We start from the raw sequence: 20,010 nt of genomic DNA on the forward strand, positions 1-20,010 counted from the left end.
ACTCAAATATAAATACCTACAAACTGAGAGAGAGAGAGAGAGAGAGAGAGAGAGAGAGAGAGAGAGAGAGAGAGAGAGAGAGAGAGAGAGAGAGAGAGAGAGAGAGAGAGAGAGAGAGAGAGAGAGAGAGAGAGAGAATTCTTTACCAATGCTTGACATTTGGTCTCAAAACTGATCATCATAGTCTTGTTCCTTTGATCCAATTTAAATTTTGAATATTATTGTTGGAATCGCAAGCTTATTGAAGACAAAATATCATGTTAGAGTTGTTCGTCTATAGTCAGCGTATAATAGAGGAGTGAATGTGCGAGTCATATTTTAAACTAGATTGAATAAATTATATTCCCTATTTGAATTTTAATAAAAGTGTTTTGATTTAGATATATGATATAAAAACACCACACTGTTGTTTTGATCTCATCCTTGGTATTTATTTGTGAAACACTTTACAGAAACAAGAAATATCGAACAATAACTGAGGTATAGTGACTCATTATTAACATATTGTTTGTTAAATAGGACTAAAAATATGTATGAAATCAAATACGGACGTTCCTCCGACCACTTTTCTAGTAAAAGGAAAATTTATTGGCATCAAACCAAAGCCAATCGAATATTCTCCTAACCCTTCTATTGTAGAATTGCATACAAAAAATTGAATTCTCCCCTTGTTGCCAAGCGCGGATCATCAGATCAAATTCGACCGCGCTGCACATCTCCTTTGATCTTATGATCCGCGCCTGGTAACTCTTTGAAGATGTTAGACTTAAAGTCTAAAGTATGTGTTTGTTTAAGTCTTAAAATAGTTTTAAATTTCATTTTTTTTAATTTTAAATTTTTCCTTCTGGATAAATTTTTGGCCATTTCATAAGTGCATTGCACGGGACATGCTAATAGCCACAAAAATTCTGAACGATTATTCACGCAAACCACAGGAGATAGTTTTTAGCATTAAGTTTTCATATATTTATGATAATCCTCTTAATATTCATATTAATAGTATTGTAAAATGTTTAATTTTTAATTTGAGTAGACTTTATTTCATTTTAATTAAATTTACATGCATTTGAATAACAAGTGACCGGAAAAATGACCACAGTTTATGCACAAAATAGAAAACAACATCTTTTTATGATATGAACCGATTTTAATTTTATTTCATGTATAAAGTTCATGAAAGGGTCGACTAGAATGAACATAAAAAAGTGGTCAGAAAATACCGGTTCTAGCTTAGACTCTTTTTGATCATGGACGTGTGTGAAATAATTAGTGTCCGTTAAACTGTCAAAAACACAACAAACTTCTTTAGCTTGCAGCGGATAAATCAGTCATTTACACTTCCAAATGTCTGAAAATCCGGAAAATACCGGAAACATGGCTATAGGGGCATGTAACTTTGACAATGACTATGACCGGCACATAGGCGTTATAAATAAATAGAAATGATAAGGTTGCGCTCCCAAACCAAGCGCGATTGTGATATGGCTGGACTTGCCCTAGCTCTACTGACCCTGCTACCTCTGTGCTTTGGGGGTAAGGTTTCTTCAAATTTACAGGCATTACGAATTTTTATCCCCATAATTAAGTTTATTTCTTTGTTAAAATCATTGCCGGAAATCAATAATTAAACTATAAAAATAATATTTGATATCTAAAAAAAAAAAGATATATTGATTGCAAAATTTTTTTTATAGTATTTAAAATTGAAAATTAAAAAAAAAGCTTAAGTGGTGACCGTTTAAATTTTTTTTATGAAAGCAATTTATTTTAGATCTAGAAACTTAAGTGCTTCAAATTGATTGTTCTTTTATAAATATAAAAAATATCATATTAAGAATACAAGTTAACACACGATTTGCTTTGATAATTTTACAGCACCTTTTGATCCCAATGCAATCAACCAGAACTTCGGCAGTGGGGGGTTCGGAGGAGATGGGTTCGGAGGAGGGGGGTTCGGAGTGAGCGCGTCAGCTTCTCACTCAAACTTTGACCCCAATGCACTTAACCATGGATTTGGCGGAGGCGGATTTGGTAATTAATTTATCTTATTTATTAATCCAACAAAGTGCTTTTATCATAATATACTCATCTTTTTAAATGATCCTTCGAGTATTCGTAAATTAATGTTTGTCTCTCGGTGGATGAATTCCTCAAATGGGAGATACTTTGACCGTGTTGTTTTTTGCAAGCATTGCCAAAACATTGAAAATTGCATGAATTATGTTCAGTCTTATTTTAGTCAGTTAAAAAAGTTTATGATTTTAAAACGCTTTGAAATAAAAGAGCATGTTTAAGTAAACAAACGGTTGGACAGTTTGTATTTTGTTGTTTTTTATGTCATATTATTGATGCAATGACCATGCGTAACATTTATACCTATTTCATTCTTTTGTGAAGAATGATTTAGAAAGTGCACGCTTCACATTGCATTATAAATTTTTAAGGTCACCTGAGTCACTAAGGTGACCTATTTCAATGGTTACTGTCCGTCGTCGTCCGTTGTCGTGCGTTGTGTGGCGTGTGTTAACAAATAAACATTTTGTCATTCTTGAAAACTACATGGTTAATTCTTTTCACATTTGGTATAATGCAATTTGGGGGTAAGGGGAACAAATTTTGTCCCATATGGGCCTTAGGGGCAGGCCAAAATGGTCAAAATCTGACCATTATTCAAAACTCTTCTTCTTTACTTCCACACATCTGAAAGAAAAACTGAATTCATAGTTATACAGACCAGAAAGCTCTCTACCAAATTGTTAATTTCATGTCCTCCGGAGTAGGGGGTTCGGCCCTAGAGCGGGGTCAAAATAATCATATAGTGTTAATACACATAATGATTAAAAAACTTCTTAACTGCTGTTGATACTGAATAGAAACTGACTGCATAATTAGAAAGACCATAAAACCCTCTACCCATATTGTACATTTCATGTCCCTAAGGTAGGAATTTTGACTCTAGGTCTGGACCAAAATGGTAATATACATGTAGTGTTAATGCATATAATGAGCTTGCTCGACAGGTCTACGTATGGGCTATGGTACTCAGGTGACCGTGAAGGCCTGTAGGGCTCTTCTCTTCTTGTAGAAATATTGGATTTTTTTCCAATTAACTAGATTTCTTAAGACTTTTCATATATATAAAAACTATATAAACGCTTAAATAGCTTGAAAATGTACCAAATGGTGCCACCTTGCATTAGCATTGATTGATATATGTCATTAAAAGGGTTATTATTATTTTTTTTTTTTTATGTACAGGCGACGGATTTAGCACACCTGCGATTGACATGGGAACTTTCGATCCTAACGGATTTTCGACTCCATCCTTCGATCCCAATTCACTCAACGGATTCAACTCCGGTGGATTTGATCCTAATGCATTTGGAAAGAAATAAATTATCTATTTATTTATGTTCTCAACATTGTTGTGTCTGGTTTTTATCCCCCCATTAAAAAAAAATAGTTCGAAACAAAAACACAAAAACTTCAAAACACAAACAAACACACATGAAAAAGGTGGTATATGGTTAATGATGGCGCTTAACCACGAAGTTCTTTGGGACATGCGCATCTAATTAACTATAATATTTATTGAGATGAGGAAAGAAAAGAAAAATAATTTTAATTTTCTTACATCGTATTTATTGTACATAATGTTAGGATAAAAGTACTCGCATTTTTTAAATATCAAAGTGTATGTATATGCCAAATGCGACAGCATGGCCGATACGTGTTAAAATGTATGGCCTACGATTCATTTGAACTATATACTGGTGGAAATAACCGTATACATGCGCGTCCGACGGTTATTTCAGTTTGCCGGGGGGGGGGGGGGGTTCGAGGCATAGTTTTGTTATTTTTATAATGTAAATACATTATATTCGATACATTTATTTTCAAAAAAAAAAAAAAAGTAAAAAAACCTCGAAAAAATGGTTTTTGTGACATTTTCTTGCTGCGCTGGGATTCCATGCGGGTAGCAACGTTTTTGAAAGGGGGGGGGGGGAGCTCATCCAAAAAATCTTGACAAGCAAAAAAAAAACAAAACTGTTCACTTTTCTTATTTTCTGTTCCATTTTTTTAACATTGTTCCAAAAATGGGGACTTATTCCATGATAAATCACTTTTTACATGTAAATGCTGCGCCGAAATGTGGGGCAGCACCCACCTCTCGCCCCTAATGCCACGCGCTTGGAGATTCAAAATCTAAACGATTATGGTTAAGAGTAATATATAAATGTATTCTATGTACAGCTCAGGGCAGTTTATTGATTATGAGCAACAGAATTGACAGTGTTTGATATGCATCATTATCTAAGAATAAAGCAGAGTAGGAAAAATCAGATTCTATTACTTAACATATAATACCTGCAGGTCGCGGAGACTCGATCTTATCTTATCACTTCTACAAAGCTGGACATGTTGGAATCAACATTTATCACACTTATAAACATCGGTGTCCTAATTCTCCAAGGATTCCAACTTTCTGGAAAGAAGGCAAAATGAATTTTGTCGTATTGCTTGCATTTCTTCCGCTGTGCTTGTCAAGTAAGCCCTTATATATTTACACATAAAAATCAGTATGCATACGGCTTTCGCAATACAGTTTACTATTATAATTAATTATTTTCACAGAATAATTTTTTTTTTTGCATTAAACTTACAGTTTTTGTTCCTAATATCTGGCGATTTAGAGAGTTCTTAGTGTATAAGAAATGCCATTATAAAGACGTTAATTATCGACAAATAAGATTATTTGTACAATCTTTGATATTATTCAATTTTAGACCCTATCAAGCGGCAATCAAACGTTCTTTTCTCCCCCTCTGGCGCCCCTGGATTCGACCCAAATCACATTGCAGCTGGAAACTACGATCCAAATACCCATAGTTATGGAGGGGCTGCATTTAACCCCAACTCTATGAGCGCTGGAAGTTTCAACCCCGGAGCACTGTCAGTTAGTCAGACAGGAGCTAACAGTGGGGGACAAGTCAGTAGTTTCCAACCTAGTGCTGGAGGGATTGGGAGCTTCCAGCCCAGCGCCGGTGGAACCGGTAACTTTCAACCCAGTGCCGGTGGAACCGGAAGTTTTAACCCAAGTTCCATGACAGCTGGAAACTTTGATCCAAATTCTCAACCTGTTGGAAACTTTGACCCAAGCACGTTTGGTAAAAAGTAAAACAAAAACAAAAACACAAAATTTATTTATTTTTAAGCATTCTATGAAAGGTACAATTAATACAAAGAGTTGGTAAAATATCAATTTAGAGCCTCCGAGGTGAATTAATTTTTTGTCAGAAGGTAAAGTTCCTTTACAATAAATTCTTATCTGGATGAGAAGGAGCTGAGGAATTGTTAATAGCCTGGATTACAGGTCGATTGGTCCTGTTTTCGCTGCTGATCTGTTGATCCCTATCGTTCGATTCTGTATGTAAAGCTTTCAATGCATTCATAATGTCGTAAAGTTTGGAGAGTTCCGAGTATGATTTTTCAGTATTCTCCGACTTCTCTTGCATATTCTGGTACTGGTGATACATATTTTCTAACGAAACCTGATCTGGTTGTCCGCTGAAACCAACTTCCATAGGCGGAGAAACAGAATTTGTCATGATTGCTACTTGCTCAGGCATTCGAGCGATAAATTGTGAAGACTTGGAAGGTAGATTTTGAAACATGGGTAAAGATGATGGTCCAGAAACTGCATAACCTTTTGGTTCCGCAGATTGCAGAACTGGTTGGACAACTGTATCTTGGAAAACAGGTTGACCAACGGCGAATTGGGGCAGATAATTGGCAATTCCTTCCCGAGGTTCATAGGTCATCTCTTTAAAAGGTTTATATCCTTGCGATACAAACGAAAAAGCTGATGGTCTTGGATAAAAGTTGTATTGTGATTTCCCAGGCAATGTAACGTATGGTTGCTGATGAAGATTACCATTTTTCCTTGTTGGAGCAATTTCAAGTCGAGCAAAATTAGCAATGACATCAAATTTTCCTGTCATCATCAATTTTAAAATTGCTGCTATCGGGACATTTGACAAATGTGGTTTTCCATTCCAGTTGTTAAAATTCTTTCCTTTTGAATGCGGACGAAAAAACTGGTACTTTGTGTAGGCTGGTTCCCTGCTCTGATATAACGAATACTGTTTTAACCGGGATTCTTCCGAATTGTTGTCAACTGCTGATGTCAAATTCTTTTTGTCTGTTGGTCGTCTATTTGCAAAATTAACTTTATCAGCAACACCTGTAAAAAAGCATTCATTTAATCTTCGTACAGTAGAAAAAAGAAAAAAAAAGTTTGAATGAATGTCTTACCTAAGCCCAGAATCAAAGCTGCAAGTAATGGAATAAGCATCTTCATGTCTGAAACAGACTCAGAATGAACAATTCCAAATTTTTGTGGTTGTTGTTTTCACACCAATTCAGGGAAGGTCGATTTAAATATTAAGTTCTACATGTATCTTATCCGCTCGTGTCCGGAAAACTTTATCTCCTTCATGTCCGTTTCCGATAAAACGGAGGCCAGTTTTCTGCAGATGTTTCCTAACGTAATTATGATGTAGCCGAGTTTTGTCGATTTGAAATTCATGCACCAAAAACTTGTTTTTAAAACAAGATTTATACCGGTAGTGATATAGGAATAAGGATCAAAATAAACACAAGAAATTAACAGCCATATAAACAACTTGAAAAAAGAAACACAATTGGATATTTCTGTAAAGTTTTGAAAAACATATAATATACGTACCTGCAAGCGACATTAAAGTCAGGATACTAACTAGTGCAGTTTTATTTTTGCCCTCAGTGATTTTATTTTTTTTGTTGTTATTAACAGGTTATATCTGTTACATATATTTCAGTCTAAAGTATTATTTTAGAAATTAATTGTATGAAATTCAAAAAGACAGATATTCAATTGTTTTTCTTGAGAATATATCTTTTAAAAATAAAATAAGCTGCACACATGAAATATTCTTCATTAAAAATGTTACCTTTAGTATTGTACAATGTAACGATAATATATCAGCTTAAAAGCTGATCAAGATTAAGGCATATACACGACATGCTTAATTTCAATAAGTGGTCAAAAGACATTATCTGATAACCAATTATGTCCCGATTAAAAAAGGGGGTGAAAAGTCAGCTAGCGGCATTGAAATGATTTATTGTACTCGCTATGACGTACACAGCGGTTACTAGTATTCTACTGTTCAAAATCCTTTCGTCAGTCCCGTTTTCACCTGCTTTGCTGAATAAATCAATATTTATAAATACAATGTACCTTTTGTGGCAATACCACATGCATAGATAGCTGCATGTCTGAAGCTCCCGGTCTGAAAAAAATCGAATGGACGACCTGGGAGCTACTCTGAAAAAAAAAATTCGTGTGAGCGCTGGAAAGTACCCGGATGATAATGGTGAAAATTGCAAGATCATTCGTGTTAATTTTTTTAAAGGTAAAAAGAGGAAACAAGTGAAGGTAGAAAATCTTTGAATTTTGGGCTTACATTGAATTTTAACTGTTCTATGCGGATTTCAATTAAGTGTTTTTTTTAATTCAGGGAAACGGGAACCTGGGCTAATAGACTTAAATAGATCATTGTCATTTTTAACTTCCTGGGGTTTTCCGACAAGCGGAAAAAATGTCCATGACAACCCCTCTTTTATTACTATAGTATTGTTATTTATGTAGGACAATGAAAATCTGTTGAGATTTGCTCCCTCGCTTCATTAAATTTAATGATAAAAGCTAAAACATAGCACAAGCTTTTAACAAAGACTGCTATTAATTGGAAACGATTTCATTTGGTGAAAAAAATATCTAACATCCGGTGAATTCGATCTGTTTTTACCGAGACCTGCTCTCGGGAGGCGGGAGGACTTTCGTCACCAATCAACCACGAATTACTCTATGTACCATGATTATATTACTCTATGTACCATGATTGAATTACTCTATGTACCATGATTATATAACAAATCTATTATAATCTATCATAATTAAATCTGTATACTATAAAAAAGAATATGCTACCTTATCTTTGGGGTCAATCCTTCGATCCCGCAATATATACTGTACCTCTAATTAAACTAATTGAACACAGTTCACCGTACTGTAACTGACATGTTTACTTTATAAGGAAAGTGGGAACTCTGTTAATTCATAAGAACAAATTTACGCTGATTTATTTTCCGCGATTCTGCAATCTTCGCGAACAAAGCGGAAATTGGATACACGCGGAAAAAAACCCCTGATATACGGTACTTAAGTCATTAGCAATGGCTCACATTTTTGGGGGAGTTTGTGCGTACTCCCAACTGATGGACTAACATCCTAAAATGCATGTTTATAAAACGTGGACGTAATAAAGTGTACAAACAAGCGAACTATCAATTCGCTGATCGTCTACGAAAATTTGTCCCAATGATTTTTATGGAACGCCATAGCTGCCTTATGTGCCTATTTCATGTGAAGATGGTGCTTTATTATATTATGCTGTGGTTATTTCATGTGAAGATTGTGCTTTATTATATGAAGGTGGTGCTTTATTATATGAAGATGGTGCTTTATTATATGAAGATGGTGCTTTTTTATATGAAGACGGTGCTTTATTATATGAAGGTGGTGCTTTATTATATGAAGGTGGTGCTTTATTATATGAAGATGGTGCTTTATTATATGAAGGTGGAGCTTTATTATATGAAGATGGTGCTTTATTATATGAAGATGGTGCTTTTTTATGTGATGATGCTTTTTTATGTGAAGGTGCTTTTTTATGTGAAGATGGTGCTTTATTATATGATGGTGCTTTTTTATATGATGGTGCTTTTTTATATGATGGTGGTCACTCGGAACTCCTCTTATTTTTGAATACTGAGTTAACCATTTATGTATTATCTCGAAATATTGAAAGTAAAACAAAACATTGATGCGATCAAAATCCATTTGATACACTATTGCTAGTTCCTCTTTTTTCTAGCACAATTAGTATATAAGCTATGGAGAAGATCTAGCTGTGTACCACTTTACCCCAACCGAACTTACATCTATTAAGTGACAACTATATAATGACGGAATATTACAAGAATTAAAGCCAAGAAACGTTATCCTCAAAAGCAGAAAATTGAATTTACTAATTATGTGTGTTTAAGCGAAGGTTATGCCCTAGCAATCTGATTAAAATAAGATCTTTGATCCGCTCTTAATTGGGAGTTGATTTTAAGCAACTCTCCTATGCAGTTACTCAGACAAACCAAAAGTGAAACAGTGTTTGGACCTCATCACAAATCATCGCTGCTGACAAGACTTAGTTCTTGAACGTAATTGATAAATTCGATGTAATGTATGCTAAAGCATTGTTTTTCAAGGAAACTTATTTATAAATACCTTGAAAATAGTCAGATTTTAAATGGTACGAACAATTTAGGTATTTTTTGTAGTCGTATGTATTCCTACGCCAGAGTTCAATATAGTCTCGTTCAACTCGACGCTCAGCTGTCTCCGTAAATCTCCGACAAGCAGAGAGTCTCCCTTGCTTGTCGGAGATTTACGGTGTCAGCCGAGCGTTTGGTTGAACGAAATTATAGAGTTCAATATTGCTTGGATCCATACAATTTTCGAGAATTTTTTCTATTACTGATACATAGTTTGATTGAATTAATTTTATCTTTAAATATTATTTAAGATGATTTATATGGGGGTTTATCGACATTCTTGTCGAAAAAGTCCAAAAATTCATATCATAAAAATGTGCGTAATTCAAATACAAATTAGAAACTACATGTACTTGTCATGCAAAATAACATATCATTGATTTTAAAATAAATAAACATCGACAAAATCAACTCCCGTCAGTTCTTCAATACTTTGATTTTGTTATTGTCATCCCCAGTCGGTCTTCGTCATTGATGACCGTTCCTCTTTAACCTTAGTGGTGAGTTGGAGGAAGAGCTCACATTCTGAGTGTTTCAAAACAAAACAATATAAAAAAACAAATAAAAAACGGATTGAGGATCTGATTTTAAACAGACTGATGCCCTAGGTGTTAGGATTTGACTTGAAGATAAAGTAAGGGAAAGTCACAGGGAGAGGTCTAGTATACTATAATATAGCTCAAAGAAGGCCCTTTTATAAGTGCTAAAGGCAAAAGTAAAATGTCAAGAAATACTGACAAAATATTGTATCATTCAATTAATAATATTTGTCAATTCAGTTGAGATTAAGTCGTACAGTTCATCTCGTAACACAAATACTTATTATGCTAAAAAAGAGAAACTAGCAATTGTGTATTAAATGGATTTTAACTGTATCAATTTTGTTCTAGTTTCAAAATTTCCAGATAATAAATGTTTAACTCAGTCTTCAAAAATAAAGTTCCGAGTGACCATCTTCACATTAAAAAGCACCATCACATAAAAAAGCACCATCTTCATATAATAAAGCACCACCTTCATATAATAAGGCACCATCTTCATATAATAAAGCACCATCTTCATATAATAAAGCACCATCTTCATATAATAAAGCACCACCTTCATATAATAAGGCACCATCTTCATATAATAAAGCACCATCTTCATATAATAAAGCACCATCTTCATATAATAAAGCACCATCTTCATATAATAAAGCACCACCTTCATATAATAAGGCACCATCTTCATATAATAAAGCACCATCTTCATATAATAAAGCACCACCTTCATATAATAAAGCACCATCTTCACATGAAATAACCACAGCATAATATAATAAAGCACCATCTTCATATAAAATAGCCACATAAGGCAGCTATGGCGTTCCATAGATTTTGAATAAAACTTCACAGTATAATAGAATGGAGCGCATTTTAAATTAAGGATAGCTGATGAAATGGATGCATAGCTTCTTAGTGTGTTTATCTAGATTTCTGCCTTCTGTTTGCGAAATAAGTTCTATGCAACTATCACTCGCCAAATCGTGTAAAACGATAAAGTGATTCTTTAATTGAAAACCATTCAAGTAAGTGGGTGCTTTATTTGTATATACACTGATATGTGATCAATGGACGCCATACCAAAACATTTAGAAAATATCATATTGACTTTATTGCATTATACAAATTAATGTCTATTGAACAAATCGTTTCCTTCCGATAAATTGGCTAGGATTCATGAGATTCATTCCACCCATCATACTCTGTATCAGCTGATTGGGGTTAAAGTTAGGCATGCTTCCACCGCTACTAGAGCTTGATCCGCCACTCGAACTTCCTCCAGAGCTTCCGCCACTCATCATCTGGCTGGATCCGCCACTTGAACTCCCACCGCTCATCATATTTGAGGGCGACATCATTTGACTGGATCCACCACTTGAACTTCCTCCAGAGCTTCCACCACTCATCATCTGGCTGGATCCACCGCTGGAACTTCCGCCTGAACTCCCACCACCCATCATGTTAGATGGCGACATCATTTGACTGGATCCGCCACTTGAACTTCCTCCAGAACTTCCTCCACTCATCATTTGGCTGGATCCACCGCTGGAACTTCCACCTGAACTCCCACCACCCATCATGTTAGATGGCGACATCATTTGACTTGATCCGCCACTTGAACTTCCCCCAGAGCTACCACCACTCATCATTTGACTAGATCCACCGCTTGAACTTCCGCCGGAGGAGCTACCACCAGATCCACCCATATTTGACATAAATAAACTGGGGTCGATTTTATTATTTTCTGGTTTGTTGATTGAGTTTGGATCAAAGCTACCCGAGCTACCTCCGCTACCCCCGCTCCCGCTTCCTCCTGATCCGCCACCTACGCTTGACATGCTGGAGGAACCCCCACTACTGCCGCTTCCACTGGAAGAACCACTGCTCATCATGTTAGAATTAATCTGCTGACCCGCTGACATTTGTTGTAAATTATTTTGCAGCATTTGATTGTTCATCGATGAAGGATCGAAACCACCACTTGATCCACCAGTTGTCTGACTAGAACCACTCATCTGACTTGTGCCACTGCCCATCTGACTTGAGGCACCGCTAGAACCTCCTGCACTTTGCGACTGCGACATTTGTTGATTCATTGCGTTAGGATTGAACGATGATGAACCGCTTGATGAACCACTAGAGCTACCGCTGGTCTGTAAAGGACTACTTGAACCTCCAGCACTCTGTGACTGCGACATTTGCTGATTTGGATTTAATGACGACGAAGACCCTGCGCTCATTTGGCCGGAACTCCCTGATCCGCCGGTCGATCCACCAGCACTTTGAGACTGGGAAACTCCCTGGTTTAGCGCGTTTGGATTAAACGATGAAGTGGAACTACTACCGCCCCCACTGCTACTCTGTGAGTTTTGTTGCATCATCTGGTTGTTTAAGGCATTAGGATCAAATCCCCCTGAGCCACCGCTTTGCATCATTTGGTTGTTTAGAGCGTTCGGATCAAAAGAGGAAGAGGATCCGGAAGAACTTCCAGAAGAACCTCCGGTGTTTGGGGGACCCTGGTTTGCACTTTGCATCATTTGATTGTTTAGTGAATTAGGATCGAAGGAGGATGCTGCACCAGAAGAACTTGCTCCACTTTGGGAACCCGATGTTCCTCCGCTAGGTGACGCTACGCTTCCGGTTCCTTTGATGGATGAAGACGCTATCTGAGCTTGTTGCTGGAAAAGCGCATTTGGGTCAAATGATGATTGTCGCAAGGCAAACCCTACAATTTAAAAGCATAGAAATATTTAGTTATAAATGCGTCGATGATAAAACATATCTTAATCAAATAAACTAGAATAACTAGCATATTTCCTATAGGAAAATGAAGAAAAAACCCCAACGGGATTATGTAATATTTACCTCCTTAGTAATCTTGATAATTTTTCGAACATGGTTAATGTAGGTAACGATGAACGATAGAACACATAATCTTTCCTCAGACCACTGATGACCTCTAAGTGACCATATACAATAAAAGTAAGTTATAGAGGTCATGATTCGAAAATATAGTTCAGACCATGATGTAAAACCCACAGAAAAAGAATCTGTACTTACCACAGGCCCTGGAAACCAGACATATTGTGCACACTATGCCGAACACCCCTCTCATCTTGTCGAAACAGAACTAGCGGTCTTTCAAAGTCATTAAATGGTGTCCGGCAATCACTAGCCTCCCACTTGTGTAGATTCTACGATTAATCTTTGACTGTCTCATTATCAATCACCTGTGGAGCGGAAGGTCACGGAGGCGAGGAATTGGTCACAATAGTTTACTATGATAAGTGTGTTCGTGTGTGTTTCTTGTGTATTGGTCATCCTATCAAATAATTATATAGTACTGTGTTTGAAATATACTTCAATTCTCCCGAAAAACTGCATTAGATTTTCACATGACATACAGAAAAAAATACACCCGCATTTTTTATAGATCTATTCATAAAATATATATTTTATGTTATTTAAAAAAATTTAATGAATTAATATGACGAAGGACTTGTGAGTCACATGTGTAGGTATCCCCAGTTGTGTTGTGATTAGTTACATTTTATACAGTGCGTGTTTGGAAAATTAAGTGGAACATAGTATCTTCATTTTTTATTTTCATTTTCAGTTGGTTTTATAAGGAAATGGGGAGATGGTTGTAAAAGTATTAACTCTCCTAAAATGATATGCAGGAATACACATGTACATATTTTCAGTATTGATAATTTATTAATATTTTAACGTATTAGATTGTTATATAATATTTTGGTTGACAAACTTTTTAAGCGTATATATGTCATACATTAGTAGTATAGTAATCATCCAAAATTGTGAAGTGAAAGGAGGGGTAACTCCTTGTTCTTAAACCAAGCAACAAAATAATCAATGATAAGTATTTCAATTTTTATATTCAAATAAAATTAGCATTTATTACAATTATTTATACAGCAAAAATAACCCATATGTAAAACAATGATAAACATGATATGAAATAAATTTTAAAATTTCAACTAAAATATTTGATCAATGATAAAAGATAATGTCTATACCAACAGAATAAGGACAATGTATTCCATGATCTTAAGAAGGTAATATATAGGTTATTGTTTCTGTCAATTAGTGTTTTGTAAATATAAATCTCCATAGAAAGAATTATTACGCTACAATCATAGCCACCTATACTGTACAATATTTGGCGCTCTGGATTTATTCTTAGTCTTCGGGGTAATGAAGGACAGTCTTAAATATTATATGTTCTTCTTTTCCTTTTTCCAACTAGAAATGCACCGGGATTTAGAAATTGTGAGGGTTGGAAAAAATTCGTTGAAAATGAAGTTCCACCAGGCGAAGTGCTTCCGCTTCCGGTCTGTTGCTGAAATTGGTTCCCGCTTTGTTGATTGGTTGTGATCCCTCCATTCAAATTCAGGTTTTGAAAATTATTGAAAATTCCCAGAGATAAGAAAAGATTTGGTTTACTCAAGTTCCCAGGTTTTTGGAGTTGGTTAGTACTGGTAATTCCATTTGCAGTTATAGACGATCCAGAACCCAAATTTGAAAATTGTGAATTTCCAAGATTTAGAACAGGAGAAGGGTCGATTAAGTTTTGCTGAAAAGACCCGGATGAACCATTGATTCCGGACGAAGCTCCTCCAACCGATGACTGAAAACTCGGATCAATGATCTGCTGAGGCATCGGTGCAGAATTTCCGGTTCCTCCTCCACCATTTCCGGAATTGAAGAACGAGGAAGAGCTGTCTGTCTGACGAAGAATTCTGAGAATGTCTGGAATAAGAATTTAAAAAGTCATATTTCTCTCTTTATCGGGAATATGCACGTGTTTCTTATGAATGTACATTTTAACTTTTACCTACAATGTATATAAAAAAATCCATTAGGTATGTTGTCATGATCGTTCACTACTACATTTACATCAAGTCCGAATCGTTTTAGGTCAAGTTTCTAAGACAAATGACCAAATCATTGCGGAAACTAAAAAAAAAAGACAGGAAACAATATCTCACCCGTTTTTCCAGCAGTGAATGTTAAATTCGTAAGAAGACCGATGAAAACAAACAACTGAAAGAAAGGAATCATGGTTTATACCAATTCTTTTTCAAAGTCAGCGAAACTGGAAAAAATGGGTCAACAACCTGATAAGTTCCAATAATGAGATTGATATTACTTATAACAATACATGCATAGATCTATATGTATAGGCGAAGTGCCTGAAGGTCAAACTTTTATTATAACGTGACCATTAAGGAAGATATGGTTTCTTTGATTAACTAACGTATTGTTTTAAAAGTATTTTGGTTTAAATTTAATTGTTTTATTTTTTTTTAATATTGTTGCTAATGATTTATTTATAATTAATTCATTTCATTAGGTTTGATTGCTTTTCTTCCTTTTAAATGGTAAGCCAAGAACTGATAAATGTCATAGATAAATCTAACTGAGTCATGCCTTAAAGTTGATATGAGCAGCAGCTTTTATGTCGTGAACTTTTATCGTAAGACTGTGAATTTCAAAATGTAAAGGTCATTTTGGCAAAATAAGCCATTCAAATTAAAAGAAAATTATAAATGTCTTCATGTACAAAAAGTTTCAATTGTATTCTATACGCATGGTACAGAAATCTTCCTTCTGAAAATTCTTCCAAAATTTAGCAATAGTTTAATGTCATGATTATCATTTATCATAAAAGTTGCAAGCAGAATTGTAATATTATCACGTCTATGCAGTAAAATAAATTCGCAAAAATTACGGCAAATATTTCATTTACCTTTCGAATTAAAATTGAAGACCCCTAATATTACAAACATTATTCATCAATAAAAACATTTTTATTCGTTTTTATAAAAATAGTTTTAACTTTCGAGACTCTCGTATATATATTGCATTAGATTAATAATTTCAATCAAATTTTCGTTTGACAGAGTTTTTTTCACGCTGCAATCCGTAAATCGATTGATCCATTCTTCTTTTCAAAAAGAATTTATACTACATAGAAATGTCAACGTCCTTGGTCACAACCTTGGTTCTCACTGTCAGGATCAATTAACTTTGTTCTCGTTGGCGTAAAATAGCGCTCTGCTTTCTTTGATTTTTATTTATCTGTTTAAACTTAAAGAGATAATAATCACACGATCGTTCGAAAAAAAGTCGGTCGAAGTTTTTGTAATAACCAAATGAATCTGAAGTGATTTCCGTGGAGATTTTCATTCAAAAATTGTCGATGTAGTCAGCATTAGCGTTGGCCTTTATTTCAAACACTGTCGAAATTTTAAACTTTAGTTTTAAAAATAAGTTCATAAATCTTTATGAATTTCATTGTTTTAATGTGTTTTTCATCTACACGACATCCCTCCTTTATAAACTCTGTCAATCAATTATTTCAAAGTTTAAAGACAGAACAACAAGGCCATGTATATGACACAACATCATGCGCGGATCCAAAACCATTTTCCAGGGGGGGGGGGGGCGTATAATTTTTTTTTGTCGGAGGGGGGGGGGGGGGTAATTTTACTATGTGAATTTGATAAGTTTGAATTTTTCAATGGGGGGGGGGGGGGGGGGTTACGGATACCCCCTCTCTTTTGATCTTTGCATGCATTGTTGAACTTTAACAAAATTTGCATTGAATAAGCAAGCCGTTTCTTGACTTGCTGTTGACAAGAGGCTTATAATTAATAAATTCTGACGACCAGTTACCAAGTATATCATCTTCAGCTAATATCAATTTTGTATGAACAGTAATTTATTCTTAATGGTTATCATGACCATGCCATGTCAAAATATAAAATGCCTCGAAATAATATCAATATTTAATGAAACTTTCATTGGCCAAGGTACGACAAGGACTTGAAAAGGTCTTTAAATGTTTTGATTTGAAATGTCCACAATCATTATATGCATGTGTGTGTTTGGTAAATATTTCTTTTTTCTAGTTAGCAGATCTCCCCCTCTTTTTATTTATTCGTAAGAATACAACAACCCCCTCACCCAACCTTCCGAGGAAGTAAAGTTAACATTTCAATCAGCAACTTTCACGTTGGTGTAAGCTGCAAGGGCATTTAGAACTGACGTTATCAGTTCAGGATGACCCTAGAAATTGACATATCGGCGGGGGCACAAAGTTTCGTCTCAGGCGCGGCTTACCGTGTAATCACTATTGCAAGTCCACGCCGAACGACATCAGCGCAACTGCGATATGCGCTGCAATTGTGTTGAAAATCTCAACTGTAAGCCATTATTCATATGAAAATCAAAATTAGGTATCGTACATGTAAGTTGATAGACATAATATATAGGTGCTTAAGGCGAGGGGAAAGGGGGGGGGGGGGGTTAGTTAACTCTCCTCTTGATAGAATTTCTTTACAGTTAAATATAAATAATTATACAGCATGCTTTATTTTAAAATATGAAAATAACGGCAAATAAACAATGCTTTCTAATAAATTATAAATATATATATTAGATGTCAAGAAAAAGAGAATCATATACTCTTTCGGTCTAACTGGGTTGGTAAGGGGTCCTCAAGCAACTTTTTCTCCATTAATCTTCCATTTCCATAGAGTATGGTATCATTTATTAAAAATGATGTATAATATCCGCACCTTCAATTAACGCACGTTGTTTTGTATTTTAAAAGAAAAACTCTCAGCGAAATCATTTAAGATTTTTATTAAACAAAAAATGTACTTTTGCAAAATTTTCAAGGTGAACAGGTGATTAGATGTCTTAAAATGCTTAAGGTGAAGAAAAAGAACACCGCGAAACGAGCGTGTTTAATTAGCGAGGGATTAGTTCGCCACCTTGGTTAGTTCAAACTTATCTCAATTATACACACACAAAATATACACGTTTAGACCTCACCGTGTATGTACAAACATAAAAGGTCGGCATAGGAACACAATCGGGGCCATTAAAGCTTTAAATCTGCGAACTCATCTCTACGCTATATGAGTAATTTTCTTGGTTTGTACCCTCCTACTTGAAATTGTAGTGATTTCTTTTAATTATGTTAATTCGTGAACTAAGCACCACCCCCCCCCCCCTTCCAAAAAAGACTAATTTTTTCTAATGTCAAGATCTCTACACGTGAGAAAGTAGACAGGAATTTGAAATGTTGTCGTTAAGGGAATATTCTATTGTGGAAAGCAATTGCATTTTATGTTTCTGAGACACAAATTGGCCATTCATAAAAAAAATATGATAAGGCGATTAATCTCGGGTTTTAAGGCTTGAGGAGAATGAGCTTTAATTTGGATTTCGTTTTTAAACCTATTATTGCACAATTCTAGTATACATAAGACTTTTGACTTACAGGTGTATAATTATTCGTTAGCGTGCATTCGCGGTCAAATGGCTCTCATTGTTTGCTTGTTTGTGAACTTTTTTTTTTTAAAGTCATTTGGTTCTTTGTGGCTTATACTGTTTTTTGTCCTTGAATCATCTGGTTACAGCCTTTATTTGTGTGTAATAAGAGTTCATAGTGACCCATGGATTACATTGGCACCTCAGTAAATAAATTAGTTTTACACGGATACCAGAACGCAATTACAAGTACAAGAAAATCCTTAAGCAAACAATGGTGATGGAAGAAAATAAAAATTAATAATACACTTAACTGAAGGACATTTATTAAAGAAATTATCAAAAATCGAAGCAGACTTTTTAAATTATCGACAAAAGCTATGCATACAAGTAATTAAATCCTCCAATATTTTTAATATGTTCATAAGAAGAATTTATTAATCTTACGATAATGTGTTTTATTCACAAAATCATAATTGGAAGGGCCATATACCCGCTAAAGCATAACGTTCATAAATATCTAGGCCTCGGGTTTCTTTTCATTGACAAGAAGGTATATAGATAATCCTATAAAAAATATGCGCATATATTTTTTTTCATTTCTTAAAGTATGTTAGAAATTAAAAGAATAAAATCAAAGTTGGATATACCGTCATTATGAATAGAAATTTAACAAGACCATGTACACGAATATTCTCTTAACTTGCTAAGCCAAGACTTTTGTTCTCCGAGATTTCTCCACACTTGGTGAACGAGTGCAAGAAAAATATTTTACGCAAACTGAGAACTTTTGAAAAAAAAAAAAAAGTACATTCAAATAGACTCGTTGAAATTTAAAGAACAAAGCAGGTAATTCATAAACAATATTTATGCATTTCATCAAAAGTAGTTGGTAAGGAAAAGGAATTGCAAAACGCACTTTGGAATGGCATTATCGAACAATAAAGCTCAGTGTAATATTTTATCTAATCTTTGATGGTTTTAACCTAACCTTTTCTGAATAAAAATCATGATTACATGCTTCAAAGGTTTACTGAAATGTAGCAGGATTCATAATGTGTGTTCGAGCCTTTGACAATAACTTGACTCCATTTATCTGAAATGCATCGGAAAAAATCAATGGATTCGGTGTCATCGTTTTCAGCTAAACATTTATTTTAGTCAAATTCAAACTTAATGGTATAAAAGGAGAAGAAAATCCACAGCTAATCGATAGAAGAAAAAAAATTGCAGTAGTTTTTCATTTCAAAAAGTCTTTCATCCGAGGTTGTCTGCTACATTCATCAATGATTTGCTGGGCATAAAACAAAATAAATATAAACTGAAATAAATAGGTAATTAAAAAAATATCGTTTAACAACATATTTTAAATCGTCATTGCATCATCTTCAATCAGAAGAGTGGGTTCTTTGGTAAGGATAAACGACCGCTCAAAATCACCTCGAGCGGACAAGCAGGTTTCGCTCATGCTGAGCCGCTTAGATAACAACACTTTACTGTTTCTTCTAGATACAGCCATATCATCCTGATGCTCAGATTTCACAGACTGCAAAGAAGAAGTGAAAAATGGCTGCTGTTTTTCCAGTTTTGGCACACCCGGAACATGGTGGTGAAAGAATCGGTCACAGAAAGGCTTATCCTCTCGTTCACTGATAATTCCTTTCAGAGGTTTTGGTTGCGTAACATGTGTTTTGTAATCATGCTCCTTGCCGCTCTTCATGGGAATCTT

At 35.0% G+C, this 20,010-nt stretch overlaps 4 protein-coding genes across 4 annotated transcripts; 2 read left to right on the plus strand and 2 right to left on the minus strand.

The window, feature by feature from the left end:
* Window positions 1–1,376: 1,376 nt before the first annotated feature.
* Window positions 1,377–3,409, plus strand: LOC105318132 (heterogeneous nuclear ribonucleoprotein A1). The gene is made up of 3 exons (XM_011415067.4): window positions 1,377–1,533; window positions 1,876–2,031; window positions 3,259–3,409. The coding sequence occupies exons 1-3, from the start codon at window positions 1,443–1,445 to the stop codon at window positions 3,393–3,395; spliced, it is 384 nt and encodes a 127-aa protein (XP_011413369.3). The 5' UTR covers window positions 1,377–1,442; the 3' UTR covers window positions 3,396–3,409.
* A 993-nt stretch (window positions 3,410–4,402) lies between these two features.
* On the plus strand, window positions 4,403–5,179 carry LOC105318133 (uncharacterized PPE family protein PPE21-like). Its single transcript, XM_011415068.4, has 2 exons — window positions 4,403–4,548; window positions 4,788–5,179. The coding sequence occupies exons 1-2, from the start codon at window positions 4,503–4,505 to the stop codon at window positions 5,177–5,179; spliced, it is 438 nt and encodes a 145-aa protein (XP_011413370.3). The 5' UTR covers window positions 4,403–4,502.
* A 133-nt stretch (window positions 5,180–5,312) lies between these two features.
* LOC105318135 (uncharacterized) lies at window positions 5,313–6,680 on the minus strand. The gene is made up of 2 exons (XM_011415071.4): window positions 6,316–6,680; window positions 5,313–6,244 (listed from the first exon to the last, which is right to left on the minus strand). The coding sequence occupies exons 1-2, from the start codon at window positions 6,359–6,361 to the stop codon at window positions 5,313–5,315; spliced, it is 978 nt and encodes a 325-aa protein (XP_011413373.3). The 5' UTR covers window positions 6,362–6,680.
* Window positions 6,681–11,014: 4,334 nt separating this feature from the next.
* On the minus strand, window positions 11,015–13,174 carry LOC105318136 (uncharacterized transmembrane protein DDB_G0289901-like). The gene is made up of 2 exons (XM_011415072.4): window positions 13,038–13,174; window positions 11,015–12,702 (listed from the first exon to the last, which is right to left on the minus strand). Exons 1-2 carry the CDS (start codon window positions 13,090–13,092, stop codon window positions 11,111–11,113), a joined length of 1,647 nt encoding a protein of 548 aa, XP_011413374.3. The 5' UTR covers window positions 13,093–13,174; the 3' UTR covers window positions 11,015–11,110.
* Window positions 13,175–20,010: the final 6,836 nt, after the last annotated feature.

The sequence above is a fragment of the Magallana gigas genome, chromosome 6, assembly GCF_963853765.1.
Source record: "Magallana gigas chromosome 6, xbMagGiga1.1, whole genome shotgun sequence".
Lineage (NCBI taxonomy): Eukaryota > Metazoa > Mollusca > Bivalvia > Ostreida > Ostreidae > Magallana > Magallana gigas.